Source organism: Tenebrio molitor, chromosome 5, assembly GCF_963966145.1.
Source record: "Tenebrio molitor chromosome 5, icTenMoli1.1, whole genome shotgun sequence".
NCBI classification, from domain to species: Eukaryota; Metazoa; Arthropoda; class Insecta; order Coleoptera; family Tenebrionidae; genus Tenebrio; species Tenebrio molitor.
In genome coordinates, this window is record NC_091050.1 from 2,825,330 (window position 1) to 2,840,611 (window position 15,282).

Genomic DNA, 15,282 nt, shown 5'->3' on the forward strand with positions numbered 1-15,282 from the left:
TAGAATAAAACTGGCACGCCAATGATTCGGTGACAGGGAATTTTCAAAGTAAAAAATTAAGTGTTTCCATATTTTTGGCCGCGATTATTCCAGATTTTTCAAATTTTTTTATTTAGTATTTTTTTAAATCAACTTAATTTTCTTTTTTCTCACATTTGTAGGCGCCCCCTAGTGATAATTGGTCAGTGTTACCAGCGCCATCTTGGTGTACGCAATTTGACATTTTTCACTTGTTCCAGCTGACCAGCTGTGTTCTTGTGCGATTGCAGTTTTTGCAAGCTTTTACATTTTCTTGTGTTTCGTGCAGGTCGTCGTAAAAGTAGTAGAAATCGCAGTAAAAATCAAAAAACGAGGCGAGGGCAATACCATAGACAGTTAAGACAGCAATGTGATATGTAAAATTCTTGCATAGTTAATTGCATTAGCTATCTCAAAGAAGGTTGCGTCCAGTTGATTTAGTGGCTGTGACTTACTAATAACGCTATGAGTGCCCCATTATTTGCGTGTTCTCGTTGTTTTTCGCGTCATCCGTTTGAGGACTTGTCAGCAGGACAACAATTGTGCAAAGTAAGTTTGTAGGTTCTCTTTACCTGGGTTTGTATCTGCACTTTTTTACTTATTTGGGTGTAAATTATTCCAAAAATTAAACTAATGCGTATACAGGTGACCCAAAATTCGCGGAACAACTCAATGGGACAATGTCAACTCATGTTAGAAAATAATGAGAAAAATAATTAAAAAATTCTATACCTTTTAGATTTGAAGATATGGGGGCTCAAAAGATGCAGCTTTGATCTCGTTTATTTTAAATATTAAAACAGATTTTGACCATTTGTCTTTTACTAGCCAGTGACATAATTCTGAGTGATTGTGATCAGGTTTGCAATTTTTTTTTTCATTATTTCCAGCATTTCAAAGAAGTGATTTTATTTATGTCCAGTTTACCTCAAATAACGTATGGCAACATGGCTTTGATTTTTCTTTCTGATTTCCGTGGATGCAACAAAAATGAAATATTTGCAGACTATTGGGATCATGGCCTACTTCATTCTGAAACTACTGAAGTTAGAAGTTCTCAGTTGACAGCTTTAGTAGTTTCAGAAAAAACCGCAAGCGACGCTACCGTTAGAACCGATTTGTCAAAAATGTCAAAAATTTCAAATGAGAAGGCCTTATAGACACGAAAGTGTATATGAATGAAGTTGGCCATGATTGGGATACAAAGAATGTTTTTAAATGTAGCCACATTTAAAAAGTCCATATCTTCTACAAAAAAAAGATCGATTTTTTAAAACATTTTTACCTGATATTTTGATGACTACTTAACAACGTACTGCTAAGTTGGTTTCGCGAATTTTGGGGCACCCAGTATAATATTTTTGTGTTGAACACTTTGAAGTATTGTAATAACATTTTGCCTTAATATGACGAGTGACGTCTGGTATGACTGTTTATTTTTCACCCAGGAATGTCGTGGAGCATTTCCAGTGGTGAAATGTACGTATTGTCGCTCAGAATTTCAACAAACATCAAAAGGAAGCACTAGTACAATATGTAAAAAATGCGAGCAAAACGTTAAATCATATGGCAAGCCAACTGCTTGCGAGTATTGTAATATTATTGCTGCGTTCATAGGAAACAAATGTCAGAGATGTACAAATTCTGAAATTAAATATGGACCTCCAGTCAACTGCGAACAGTGCAAACAGAAGTGCGCTTTTGATCGCCATGATGATGATAAAAAGGTAAAGCAATATTTGTGTAGTTGGTTGTAGATATATGTTTCTTCTGCAAGTGCAACTACATAATCTCACTTTTTAGTAAGCTTACACTTGCAAAAGACACAGTTGATCCATCTCTGTCTGCAAATATAAATGGAACAGTGTATTTTTTTCCATTATAGGTTGATGGAAAGCTTTTGTGTTGGTTATGCACCTTATCTTTCAAGAGAGCTTTAGCTAAAACTAAACAAGGTGATGCTGAACGCAGAGCTCACATGAAAATATCCCAGTTGCATAAATCCAAACATAAGGATGGAAAGTAAGTCACCATTTGAAACTTTTTCATATTGTAAAAGTTGTCTAACATGTGAGCAAAACATCCATTTATATAATTTATGGTGCAGTGGAGTTAGTGTTAATTTTTGAACTACACATTTATTTATTCACATTTCTCATAATTGTCCCATTCCTGATAGTTTGAAAATTGAACTAAGTCTAGTGCTATCAGCTTTGCAGATTAGATTCCTTTAGGGGAACGTGTTTTGTCTCAAAAAATGAATGGTACAGATTATATTCCATTAACGTTGCTCTTTCCTTCCAATTTAATTTATAAATGCGTTGGCCACAATTAGGCACTATAAATGCATGCATATTTTATACATGAGTTAACCTACTAGAGGGGTTTTCAAGACGTGGAAAAACATGTTAATAATTTGCATGGCGGTCTGAAATAATTTCATGCATTGAAACAAATAAAATATTTAAAATTTTGATTTTATTACCCATTAGCCGTCGGGACGTATCCATTATATGGGCCCTAAGGGTTTGTCTTGTTTAGGTCATAATTTAGCAAGGGATTAATATTAATATTCTGTTCATAATCTCATTTCTTTTAAAACAAAATTCTCATTTTTCTCTGATTTCTTTAGTCATTGGTTTTGCTGGATATTTACGTTTAACTTGTTTAGGTTCTTTATTCTTTTTTTATGATAGAGAACGTTCTGAAAGGAAAATGATTTTTTCAAGTTTCAAAATCTTTTTTAGAATATAGACAGATAATTTTTATGACACCATGTACTATCGGTGGACATAAAAAACTAGGACAAACATCACAGTTGTATAAAGTCAAAAATCACAAATATACATCGGGTAAATTTGGCTTTTTACAAGTAAGGTTGTAAGAATTACGGCATTCTAATGACATATTGTCAGAAACAATAATACATTGTAAAATTAGTTATGAAAGTCACACTTTTTTTCATGAATTTGCAGTTTGATTAACGAGGGCTGAGCCCGAGTTAATCAAGCAAATGAGTTTAAAAAAAGACTTTCATAACGTGTTGTACATGATATTTTTTTGCATATTGTTGTAAGTTAAAAAATTTGGCTTGAAAGGATTTATGCAAAATAAAAAAAAACACAAATGCATAGTAGATATTCTTTGACAATGAAAGAAACAAAGGTCGCGAATTTAGTTCCCTTTTATTAAGGAAAGTGATATTTTAACCCATATTACATATTTTAAGATAGAAAAAACTGCCGTTATCAGGTCTTCAAAAGCTGATTAACAGATTCTTTAAACCTGTTCTTTTAATATATTCGTTGCAAAAATTTAGACTGATTTATCATTCATTCCTTACCGCTGTTACAATTACATATTATACCGGGTGTTATAAAAGTCCACGTAATAAATTTCACCACCAATAGGACTCGTTAACATAACATAAACATTTTTTTATTTATCATTTTTTCTGCGAATTCTTCCAGAGTTAAAATTAAATATAATTTGAACCTTAAAATTCATACCCGCTAATGTGTTCACACATCCATTGATAACAAAGCACGAAAAAAGAATTACTCGATAAAAACTGTTAGTACTAGAACAGCTATCGTTCTTTCTTGAAAAAACTATATTTTTACCGCACAATAACATTTTCACTTATCTTTCGTTTCAATTCGTGACTATTTCATGAGCGAAGTGTCAAGTTAGGGTTTAAAAAAATGTTAAAAAAATATTCGTTTAAAAAAAGATCAATATGTAAAAAATGTTTATTTGTATGTATCTACTATACACTGTTTTTCAATAATTTCAATTTATTAATACATAGGTACTGTGAAAAGCACCACGAATGAAATTAAATGCTGAATAAACATTCCGCAGGTCAATTTATCAACACAATATTATGTCATGATCACACATGTTACGTGAACTAACGAGTGTGTTTTTACAAGAAGACGAAAAAGAGATTAGGTTTAAAAATGTTTTCAAGAGATATTTCTGATTAGAATAAGTTCCAATTCAAACACTATAACGAAAATCATAATCAACTTCAACAACATAAATGGACCCATTTTTATTTTAACAATTAAAACTATTGTAATGAGCTCTTGTTTGTCGTGATCAATTAAACTGCCAAATTTTGTTTATTGTTTATTATAAATGTAGAAGTAGGCGTTTAAGCAATAATTCTTAGGACTATTCTTTTGATAATTACTTTGCAGTCACAAGTTAACATTAATAAACGAACGGCAATCTCTTTAACATTAATAAGAGATTTTTTTTCAATCTACAAATACAGCTCAGAAATATAACTGTTGTGAATAGCCAATTAACTATGCATTTGTCATTATTGGTCAGCAACATTCTTAACAATGAACTTCGTCTAACTTAGATTAGTGAAAAATCGAATATAGGATAACGTTTGTGGTGGACATAGTGATAGTGAAGTTCCATTAGAATCTGAGTTAACTGCGAAGAAAAAATAATTTAAAAAAAAAATAGTCACATACATTTCCTGTCTTTTGGATCTTTGGATGTTTTTGAGGTTAATCGTTATTTTGAAAAACAAGTAAAAATGTTGGTATGTCGTTTTGATAACTTCTAATAGAAAAGATCGTCTGCGTCTTGTGGAAAGATAGCGTTTTGTAATGTGCTAGGGACTGGCGAAGAAAGATATGAAAATGTATTTTGGAAAAATAAAGAAATGATAAAACCAAAATAAACGTGATAGATTTTAGATATACCTATTAGAAAAATGGATGTTCTCTCTTACAATCTGATTTTAATAATAATAACTAGCTACTACGTACAACACTTGACAACTTGCTTTTTTAGATTGCGCAGTCACAACAAGCGACCGCATCGAGTTGATGTAACTAAAATACCGCCCACGGACAACGACAACGGCATCCCTAGCAAGGTATCTAGAAACAATGCTAGTCCGGCTATAATTCGAGGTGAACTTGATCCAAATAGTTCCGATCATGTGGTGGCTATGACTCAATTGAAAGAAAAAATAGCTAGCTTACAGAAACAGCTCAGTATGAAAGATGCCCAGTTGTTGAACAAAGACAAAATGGTTGTTAAATAGAATTAATTTAGACTAAATTATTCTTAATTTAATTTGTTTTTAGATTACTGAACTGAAAGCAAAACATTTTACGACAGAATCAGAATTGCGAACAAAAATGAAAAATTGCCAAAAAGAATGTGACGACAAAGTCGAAGCTTTGAATAAACGCATTACGAGTCTGTTAAAGGAGGTAGCGAGTTTATCAAAGACCGCAAAAAAGAACAGATTTGCTAGTACGTCCGCTGCAGAAAATTCAAATAATAGTGGTAGCGGCACTGATAGTCCTAGCCTCCAATAAGTTGGAAAGATTTAGTTCATTTCAGTTTTTTAAGAATTATGGTAAGCATCCATAATACCTTTAAATATATAGATTCAACAGAAATTTGCGCACATCACAAGTACGTTGTTTCTACTTTACATTGATTATTATTGTACTATGTCGACCACGTGAGTCTTTAAATAAAATACTAAACTAATTTTTAATGTGGAAATAAAATACTATTGAAAACCATAGTCACTTTTTTACAGAACTTCATTATCCTATTTTTTTAAAACCTCGAATGCAATACCAAAAATATAGCTGCATTAATACTTCTACAAAGGATAATTTTTTTGGAACAAATCATCGTAAACCAACAATGTAAGCCAGGTATTGTTTGCGTAGTTTAAATAATGTTATTCGCAAGGTTAGTTTCAATAATCGCGAACATAGTTAAATTTTGTAGATAAATTCAAGTATCACAAGTACGTCTACTTAGTATACTAATATTCTTACATAAAAGTTTATGATACCTTCAGATCAAAAAATGAAAAAAAAAAAATGTTGTAAAAAGAGGACTTGGAAATTCTGAATTAGTGTATATTTCATTGCATCAGCACTAAAATGATAAAGTAGTAGGATTGTTATTTCGGTTGGTAGTATTTTCCGGTTCTATTCTAGTCGTATTTAAATGATTCGGTTAACCGTTTAAATTACGTGTGCAACATCACAAAAAAATCCAAAGTCACTTTTTATAGAATCATTGATCATTCATGTGACTTTTAATACAATTTGGAAAGTGCTCTCGAATCACTTATTAAGTTTTGTAGTGGTAATGGTGAAGTTAGAAAAGGGAAATATGTAGTTACAAATTGGGATTGTATCCCACATATTGATATTTTCAGAATAAACTGGAAAGTAATCGTACCATTGTGACTGATCTTTCATACTTGGTAAAATAACGAGAAAAACAAAAAAAAAAACATACAAAATTTTAATCTTTTCAAAATCTTAAAATACCCCAATGTACAAAATCCATGTAAGGTATGTTATGACATAACATAATAATATCTCCAATCAAATTTGTCACAATCGGGCATTCTGCTATTTTGGCATAATTAGATACCTCAAGTTTGATGTTTCTGGTTTACGATATTTTGACCGATTGAAGTGTAGTAATAGGCATAAAGCATACGCTCGTTATCATAACTTGTTAATGGTGTTCTATCTCAACGTTAGGTAATTTTTATGTAGGCCTAAATATGTTTAATTTAATATTATTAAAGAATCATGAATTTTATTTTTGTATGTCGTGAAAGTTTCTGCGTTACTTATTTAAAACAGATTTTCAACTCTATAACAATTTTAAGAAATTCCATTATCATCTAACATGTCATAATCTAAGTAATACTTAAACTGTTGATATGAAAAAAGTATCTTTCGCAGTTGCATCAAATCGGTAATTATTATTTTTTACTTAGTTTCTGTTGTACCTGGCCATCAAAAATGTATAAGAAATAACAAAATTGAAGGAAAACAGTAGGAACTTATAATAATCGTGGTTAAAAACCCAAAAAGTAATATGTAATAAATACTGATAGCAACAATGCAAAAATTAATTTTCACAGTTATTGGTCCGTAAATTCGTGTAATTTGTTCTAAGTGTTGATGAAAATGTAGATGTGAAATTGGACCATAATTTTGCACATAAGTAAAACTACGTTTATACTTTGTAAATAAATAATAATGAACAATATTTAGGTAAGAAAATCAAATAAATGTTTTAAAATTTTTGTAACCTGTATCTGTTAAATAAAAAGCTTTCGTAATTATAGAACAACCGTTTATTAAAGATGAAACCGACACGTAAATATTTTAAAATTTTTGGATGATTGAGGATGTTTACTCATAGGGTTTTAACATTGTGACGCATTTCAAATTCAAATTTACGTAAATAAAAAAAATCCTTATCGATTATTGTCACGATATTTTTTTAGATCAACGTTTATACATTTGTTACCATTTCTTTCGTCCTAAATTTAATTAATACTTCGAGCTTTGCTTAAAAACGTAGCACATTGATTAAGTAATTAATATTACCATAAAAGAAGATAGAAATGTAATTTATTCATTTGGGATCATTTCTTTATCATCTTTTTATTGACGGAATAAAATTAATACGACTAAAACTCAGTTTTGGTGGGTATTTTGATTAAAAAACGCTTACGTAAATATGAAACATTTTATTAGAAAATTAACTGATCTATTGTAACACTGTAATTTTTCTCAATGGAAATGTTTGGTCATCTTAATAATTCCATACATACCTCCTGACAATTGACCCAGGATTGTGATACGTTGAAGTAAAATATTCTCCCATTCAAAACGACTCAAATCCATCTTACTGCTTTTTTGTCGTGAAAAACATAATAGCTAAAGACCTACTAGGCACTATTTAATTACCAAGTGGTTATCAACGATAGTGCAATGTGTTACAGTAGTGCAACGTGACGGTTTTTAATTCCCGATGCTGTTGTATGAATTTTCAGTTATTTAGTTATAGTTTCCGTAAGTTATGGTGCGGTTATGGCTTTGCCTTTTAAAACAGTTTACCACTACTTAATAATGGAATGTTATAAAAAAGCAATAAACCAATAATAAGGGTAGGTATTGAATGCAAGTGCAAATTACCAACCTGAATTTGTTTACGGCCAAAGGATGACACGGGTCAAGTAAGAGACGATTTTATGATTTCTCTTAATATTAGTAAAAGATCAACACCAATTAAGCCAAAATCGCACTATTTCTTTGGTGAAACAATACATCATATTATTTGGATTCTATGGTCATTAGCACCCCTACCTTCTCAGCATAAAGAAGATATCGTACCGGAAGGATTATAACTCTTGATAATGATTAGGAAGTCACAATAATCATATTGTTGGTTGCTCATTTATCAAAATAACATACACTCAAATGGCTGTCAAACACCAAATTATTGTGTATATCTACAGAAACGGTTGAAGTTTTTGTAACCGGACTTAAAATACTTCAAATCCAAGGAGTTGAAATGTCCACAGGCGGCTCGATCGAGTCAATTGTAAGGTTATTTGAAGCATTTATCCTGGTTAAGAGGGAAGTTTCATAGTTTAGCCTATAGGCACAGTTTCAAATGTGTTCATTTTTTTTTAAATTGTATGTGTACAATTGCGGTCACGGAATTTTGGCCGTCACTTTCATGTCAATAAAAAAAATGGATGTAGTCCGTGCTTTATTGTCATTATGATTGCCTTTTGGAATTGAAATCCAAAAATTGTATGCAAGTCAGTCAGCGTCAAAATCTCTCATGGCAAGTGACGGCCAAAATTCCGTGGCCGGAACTGTAGTTCCTTTTTGCTTTATTTCAACCGGGGTAGGACTTAAATTAGGTTAACGTTTTTCAATTAAATGAGGTCAAATTAGTTTTCTTTTAATATCTCAAAAATTTTCTTTTCTAAGCTGTCACTTTTTTAGACAGAAAGAAGTGATCTTTCATAATTCCTTTTAAAAAAGTAGGGGTGTATATTTAAATGGAAAATGGGGCGGCTGGACAGAGTAATGAGTTGATAAGTTGCGCCCACCTATGTATGTGGGTGTGGCGCAATTGTTTCACCCTCGTATTTTACAATTTATGCACAAAATACTTATGAACAACATTCAAGCGAACGTAAGAACTCTAGAACAAATTGGTGGAATTGAAAAATCGAGCCAGTGTTGAGTATAAAATTTGAAATATACATCATTTGAAAAACCTTTCAAATGATGTATCGATGGTTATTTCAAAATTCAAAGTTGACAGGGCCCTCTATGTCATCTTTGCAAATGTAGGTACGCTTCAGTTTTCTGTCAGAAATAAACTCGATATCATTGTATTCAGTTTTTGTCCGTTTAACAGAAGTACCCGTTTTTCTTTAAAAGAATTAAAAGGTTGAAAGTTAAAATATGCTTAGCTTATTTACCTACTATTTTTGAAATTCATGTACAGTTGCGGCCGTTGAAAACTCAGACACTTTGACAACGCCAAACTTTTGGCTTTGTAAATGGTATTGAAAGTGACGTTTCTCGAAATGTCACTCAAACATTATCCACATTAATTTCTCTCGCAATGGCTCTTATACTCACACCGTCCCTCAGTCAAACACATTTTTGCAAATCAGATAATTGCGGCATTTCAAAAGTTACGCGCGATTCTGACCTAATATGTCAAATACTGACTTTATAAGCCTTGATGAAAATCCTGTTTACGCTAATCAAATTTCGGAATTTATAAAGAGTGTTTAAATCTTTCCTGTCTGAGATTTCAACGGCCGCAACTGTACCTACTTATGTGGACAACTTGTAAATATTTTTTGTTCATAAACTTATTCATATCTCCTGATACGAATTTATAATTTGTCGAAACGATATTTTATGTCTTCGACCCTCATACTATCGTGATGTTGAAAAATGATTCGCAAGGAGTTACTCGTGGTGGAAGGTACGAAGGTACACGAGAGTAATAAATAGAAAAACGATAAAAATATTTTAATTATCCAACATACAATAATAATTCAATGAATTCAATTCAAATAAACGCATTGCAAAAAATCTCTCTAATGTTTAAGCAAAAGAACGTGGTCAATGAAGTGAATTGAAGATGGGATCATTCTGTTTTTTCATTTATGCTGGCATAAGCCTAACTTCATTTTACTTTCGTTCGTTTGATGTAACATTAGAAGTTTTCATCTTTAGTCTTAATAATTCTAGAATATACTAAGTACACAAACAGTGATTAGAAAACAGTGATTATAATACATACTATGTATTAATATATTTCTTTGCTACATGAGGAAGACTTCGATATTTTCATGATATATTTTCTTTGGTTAAAAAACACCTTCGGCGGAAATTACTATTTTCGGGTTCTGGATGTCATTTTTACTTTGAATTAGTTTCAATTCCATCGCCTTTGCCGACACATCACCTAAGAAAAATATACATAATTACACTGATAGTTTTAACCACGTTTTAACTGAGTGTAATCAAAATAGGCGGAAATATTTTAAACCGTAAACCACCAAGACATTTGAAGACGATTTCTGCGATGGCTGAAATTGCGTATTTCAAAATTCACTTCGTCCCGGCCTGTGGTCGACGCTAATGAAGATCAAATGAAAGTGAATTGGTAAAAAAGCCACAACGAAAACGATTACCACGCAAGAAATTTGACATTGACATTGAATTGTGTCGAAAAAACGTACAAAGCAGCTTTACTTCCAGCATACCTCCATTCACAGTAAATGCTGAAAATGTTGTTTTTGATGCACGGATCCTTGAAAAAACTTCACGATCTTCCCGAATTTGGGCACTGCGACTAGCTGCCACGATTCGTCCAGTTAGTCCTTCTACCGAATTTATCTGTATCGTATTTATTTAAATCCAAAGATCTGGGGGGCTAAAGCGTTGGACCGTTTCGTCCAATCCACCTTTCGGGTTTTGGTTCAACCACTGCGTAATTTCGCAAGCATAATGTGATCATGGAGATACCACATTCCTTGCATGATGTCTTCGTCCAGCAACTCAGGCAAAGTATCACTCAAAGCTATTCTTCACCATTTAAACGATTCGGCAAGATGTGTGGTCCAATTAAATTATTATCAGTCTCACCAACAATAAATAAAATAACTGTTCTGTTCCCGGTACTACCGTTTTTGTGCTTGGACCGTGTTGCCACCCCCGCACCGTACGCAAGCCCCATAGTCCACTTTGTAAAATTTGATATTTATACGATTATTATTAATACACTGCACCGTTTGTAGAGCTGAAAACTGACCTAAGCCAACCCAACCTCCCATAAGAAGATCCTTTTTTGTCATACAAAAAGTGTACCTATGAAACGTGTAAAAAGCGAGAGTTCGCTTTTTCATTACTATTGCTTTTATATTTCCTACTATGAAACCAAGACAGTGGTCCACAATTTATTGCCTAAACGGCCATGCCATTTGTTCACGTATTCTTCCATTTTTCAAAAAAGGTATATTTTTCAATTGACGCGGGAGTATTCAGTACTTAGGTGTTTAAATATTCCCGTGTATTTTGATTACAGGCTGTATACTTCAATGGTCTAATAAATAGGTATATTGAATCACCACCAATCTAAGACCTAGATTGTGCACCTACCACTAAATGCCATGTAAACTCGGATTGTTGAAAACAAAACTTAACTACTTAATTGGTAATTAAATTACGTTGAAACTTTCAGCGTATTGAATTATAACTCACCTTTGGCACTCGATAAAGTGCGTTTTAAAACTGCCTGTAAAGTAGAAACCGTTCGCTCGAGTGATTCTTTAAGCTGGTTGTTTGTTTTGTGCATCCAAGCTAACAACAAAGCTGCAAATAAGTCACCAGTTCCAGTAAATGACGCAGGCAGCTTGGGAATTTTTATAGTCGCTTTGTTAATGGAAGCCCCTAAAATTGAATGTTTCATATATTGTTCCAGATGAGGTGAATTGATTCGTCGTCAAGAGAAGAGCAAAAAACCAAGTTCGTTCAAGTTTCAACTTACATATTGTCACACGACAAAAGGTAATTACCTATTTAATAGAATTATGTATAATGATAATTTGGTAAATTGGTCTGTTTCAGAAAGTGGAGATGATAAACAAGCGAATATGCTAATCAGAACGAGATTTCTCATTTACAGGAATTATTGTTAATTTATTTTTTAATCGTAATAAATGTACCTATATGTATTATGTATTATTTGAATTTCTTGTACCCAGTAAATACTACCTACTTTGTTGTATTAAAAAACACTTGAAAATAAAAATTTATTATTAAGATCACTTTTAAAGAAAATTGTTTTTTGGAAATATGGAGTCATCTACACGAAGTTTCGATTAATACTGGTAATGGTACGACGTTTAACATTACCTACTGTCTGCTATCGCAGTAAGTCAGAAAAGAAGAAAACAACACACCTACTTTGTTGCTTGCTAAAGCCAACAAATACTTTTCATTTCCCAACTCCGTTGAGGAAACCACCACAGTACGGCATCCTTTACTGTGAAGTACGTCGACAGCTTTCCAGGCGTCCTCTACATTATTTATTTTAACATCCGTTAACAGTTCCACTTCAAACTGATTAGGTGTAATTATGTCGGCTAGAGGCAGTACAAGATTTTTATAAACTGGCAAAAGATCGTCAGGTACGTACATTTTACCGTTGTCACCCATTACCGGATCACAGACTGCAACAGAAACATTTTATCTGGACGAAATTACGAACAGTTTGCGTAATACCGTAGATAAGATTTGGATTGACGCTCTTTAGATGTTTGACCAGAGAACAAACTCTCCTTAAAAAAGACTCTGCCCCGATGTACCCTGTGAGTAGGTGGCTGTAAAAATCTAAGCCATTTTGTTGAAGACCGCCAGCTAGATCGTCTAGATCTTTTTCGGACAGTATCTGTCCTGCAACTTTTTTGTATCCTGTGTGATTACAAAATTGTACAGAATTAATAGCATCTACTTCAAAGCCCAAGAGCTGTAATGAAAAAAAAAAAAAAAACAAGCGTTAATCTTCTGATAGACTTGTATAAGATTCATTCGTGACACAATTTGCTGTTTTCAAACTTTACAAGGTTAACATAAAAAGTGCAAATTGCTTTTAAAGAAATTACGAACATTGTTAAATGCCAAATAATTACAAAGAAAAAAGACAATGATACCGATACAGTTGTTACCAAACAACAAAAAAGAATAGAATATCCTGTATATTTCTTAATAACAAAAGATACCAATTCTGTAGTATAACCAAAATCTATTATATGCCCATCTATGTATAGTCGCTCCAAAATCCAAACATTATATTGCAATTTAACTTCAGCATTGAGAGGATTGTTATGCAACACCTCCTACTAAAAAAGTTACGTAGTAGGTACCCTCTACCCTGTTTTTAAATGCAGAGCCGAAGAATCTGAAGATTATTATTAAAAATCAAAAGACGAATTTGCGTTGAAACATGGTACAGTTAATTTTAAGTACAGTTGGTTGCAAAAAAACGGGTAATGTAAATTTGGTTTTGTCCATTTGTCAATTAATGTTTAAAAATTGTGTTATAAACTTGAAATATAGCCCCTCTACGCACGTTACAAAATGACAAATTTTTGGATTTCAATTCCAATCATAAATAATTCATACTGACCATAAAGCATGGACTACATCCATTTTTTTTTAACTGACATGAAAGTGACGGCCAAAATTCCGTGGCCGCGACTGTAAGTAGAGGGGCTGTAACTTGAAATTGAAATTATTGAAAAATTGGATAGCGCCCCCTTGTGGATGTTTCGTAATTACAGTTACGTGACAGGTGACAATGTGACAGTGACATCACCAAACGACGTTCACAACCACAAAGCTTCATCGGAACGTGCTAAATCAATAAACTTCGGAAAATTCTGATTTAGACATTTTTATTTTACTACAATAAACTAAAAGATTCAGCCGCAAAATTTTGAACGTGTTTACATTGAACGATAAAATGACTTATAAATTTTAAGTTGGAAGCAATTTAAGGTTGTGTGAGCAGGTGATGTAAGATGTTGACTTTTTAATTACAACCTATTGCGCTCTCAGCCACAATTTCAAACATACTGTATAAAACTTAACTTACCTGTAAAGGAAATGTTGCACTTTTGTTACCAACGTAACCAGAAACCACATGACTTTGAATAGAAAGCACTTTTGGGTTCCCTGCCATTTTGATTATGTCGGTTATCGGTTGTAAAACGTAAACTAAATTCGAATAGAATACATGTAGAGTAATATAGATAACGTTTATTTATTTCTCATTGTAGCCAAGGTTATGTGTAATTTTTCTACTTCCACAGCAACATTGGTTTTGTACTTTGACCGTAGTAAAATAAAATTATAGGTAATTGAGACAGCATTGCGCCAGCAATAGTAGGTATAAGGTGTGCTGGAGAGTTTCATCGTTTGGATCACCTTTAACTCTCTTACAAGGACTGTTTTAATAAAATTGAATCGATACAACGCTCCCAAGTTAGAATGAAAAAATGCTCCAGAAAAGGAATAATCAGCTTATGCTTATTATGTCAATTCCTTTATAAAAATTAAAAAGAACAAAAGGTGTCTTTTTTATTTATGCTTCGCATAAATGGAAATCAGTAACAAAATAATCAAACAATTTCTGCGGTAACTTTGTCAATAACAATAATTAAAAAATGTATTAGGTAGGTACCCCGTAATTTTACCTTCAAACAAACTTTGCGTGACCTAAAGTCAATCATTTAGGAATTATTGTTCTGTGGTATTTTGGGTCAAAAGCCAGAATAAATGTTAGTTTCGTACCATTAACAGCCCCATCTCTGTAATGCACATAAGTAATAAAAACAATACTGAATAACGTGAAAACAATCCAAATAATAAAAAAATCAATATGGCTAACTCAATTCAGCTCAGAAAGGTAAATCTAATAAATAAAATCAAATTAAGAAATTATCTTTATCCAGGGGAAATATGGCACTTGCATATTAAACAAATGTGGTAAATATGTTTCCTGACAGGTCAATTCTTTTTGCTACTACAATAATAACAATAACTTTTTTATCGTACAACCGAGATTAAAACTTAGTTGTTGATGTTGTTAAGGTTACTAAGTCTAGTTTTATTGTGCAACGTCATTATTGCTGTTCATTAAAAAAGAATATGAAAACGCTATGCAAAGGCAGATTCTTATATAAATAAATACATTTATTTAATGTAGCATATTATAAATTTAAGCATATCGAACCAGTATACATTTATATTACTCTAAATCATTTTATTTTTTACCTAGTGGAAGAATTTTTTTTTTTAGTGATGTTTATAGAAATATTTGAAACATTGTGTAATTGTTTCATGAATT

The 15,282-nt window shown here is 32.3% G+C and overlaps 2 protein-coding genes across 4 annotated transcripts; one reads left to right on the forward strand and one right to left on the reverse strand.

The window, feature by feature from the left end:
* The first annotated feature begins 188 nt into the window (after nt 1-188).
* Nucleotides 189-12,199, forward strand: LOC138132265 (protein FAM76A). Of its 3 annotated transcripts, XR_011160039.1 has the most exons (7): nt 189-567; nt 1,467-1,745; nt 1,904-2,040; nt 4,837-5,080; nt 5,136-5,413; nt 11,854-11,939; nt 12,000-12,199. XR_011160039.1 is itself a non-coding variant. In XM_069049697.1 (6 exons), the coding sequence occupies exons 1-5, from the start codon at nt 484-486 to the stop codon at nt 5,370-5,372; spliced, it is 981 nt and encodes a 326-aa protein (XP_068905798.1). In that variant the 5' UTR covers nt 189-483; the 3' UTR covers nt 5,373-5,413; nt 11,854-12,199. The 3 variants fall into 3 exon arrangements, 2 of the variants coding, with proteins under 2 accessions (XP_068905798.1, XP_068905797.1); XM_069049697.1 differs by having other exon boundaries at nt 11,854-12,199; XM_069049696.1 differs by lacking the exons at nt 11,854-11,939; nt 12,000-12,199 and having other exon boundaries at nt 190-567; nt 5,136-5,587.
* Nucleotides 9,882-14,279, reverse strand: Pdxk (pyridoxal kinase). Its single transcript, XM_069049698.1, has 5 exons — nt 14,029-14,279; nt 12,657-12,900; nt 12,335-12,604; nt 11,634-11,822; nt 9,882-10,335 (listed from the first exon to the last, which is right to left on the reverse strand). Exons 1-5 carry the CDS (start codon nt 14,113-14,115, stop codon nt 10,238-10,240), a joined length of 888 nt encoding a protein of 295 aa, XP_068905799.1. The 5' UTR covers nt 14,116-14,279; the 3' UTR covers nt 9,882-10,237.
* Nucleotides 14,280-15,282: the final 1,003 nt, after the last annotated feature.

Coding starts and splice junctions, on each gene's coding strand:
- LOC138132265 (XM_069049697.1), top strand. CDS start 484: ATGAGTGCCCCATTATTTGCGTGTTCTCGTTGTTTTTCGCGTCATCCG. Junction 2,041..4,836: donor TCCAAACATAAGGATGGAAA/GTAAGTCACCAT, acceptor TTGCTTTTTTAG/ATTGCGCAGTCACAACAAGC. Junction 5,081..5,135: donor TGTTGAACAAAGACAAAATG/GTTGTTAAATAG, acceptor ATTTGTTTTTAG/ATTACTGAACTGAAAGCAAA.
- Pdxk (XM_069049698.1), bottom strand. CDS start 14,115: ATGGCAGGGAACCCAAAAGTGCTTTCTATTCAAAGTCATGTGGTTTCT. Junction 12,605..12,656: donor CAATCCAAATCTTATCTACG/GTATTACGCAAA, acceptor TTTCTGTTGCAG/TCTGTGATCCGGTAATGGGT. Junction 10,336..11,633: donor CACTTTATCGAGTGCCAAAG/GTGAGTTATAAT, acceptor TATTTTTCTTAG/GTGATGTGTCGGCAAAGGCG.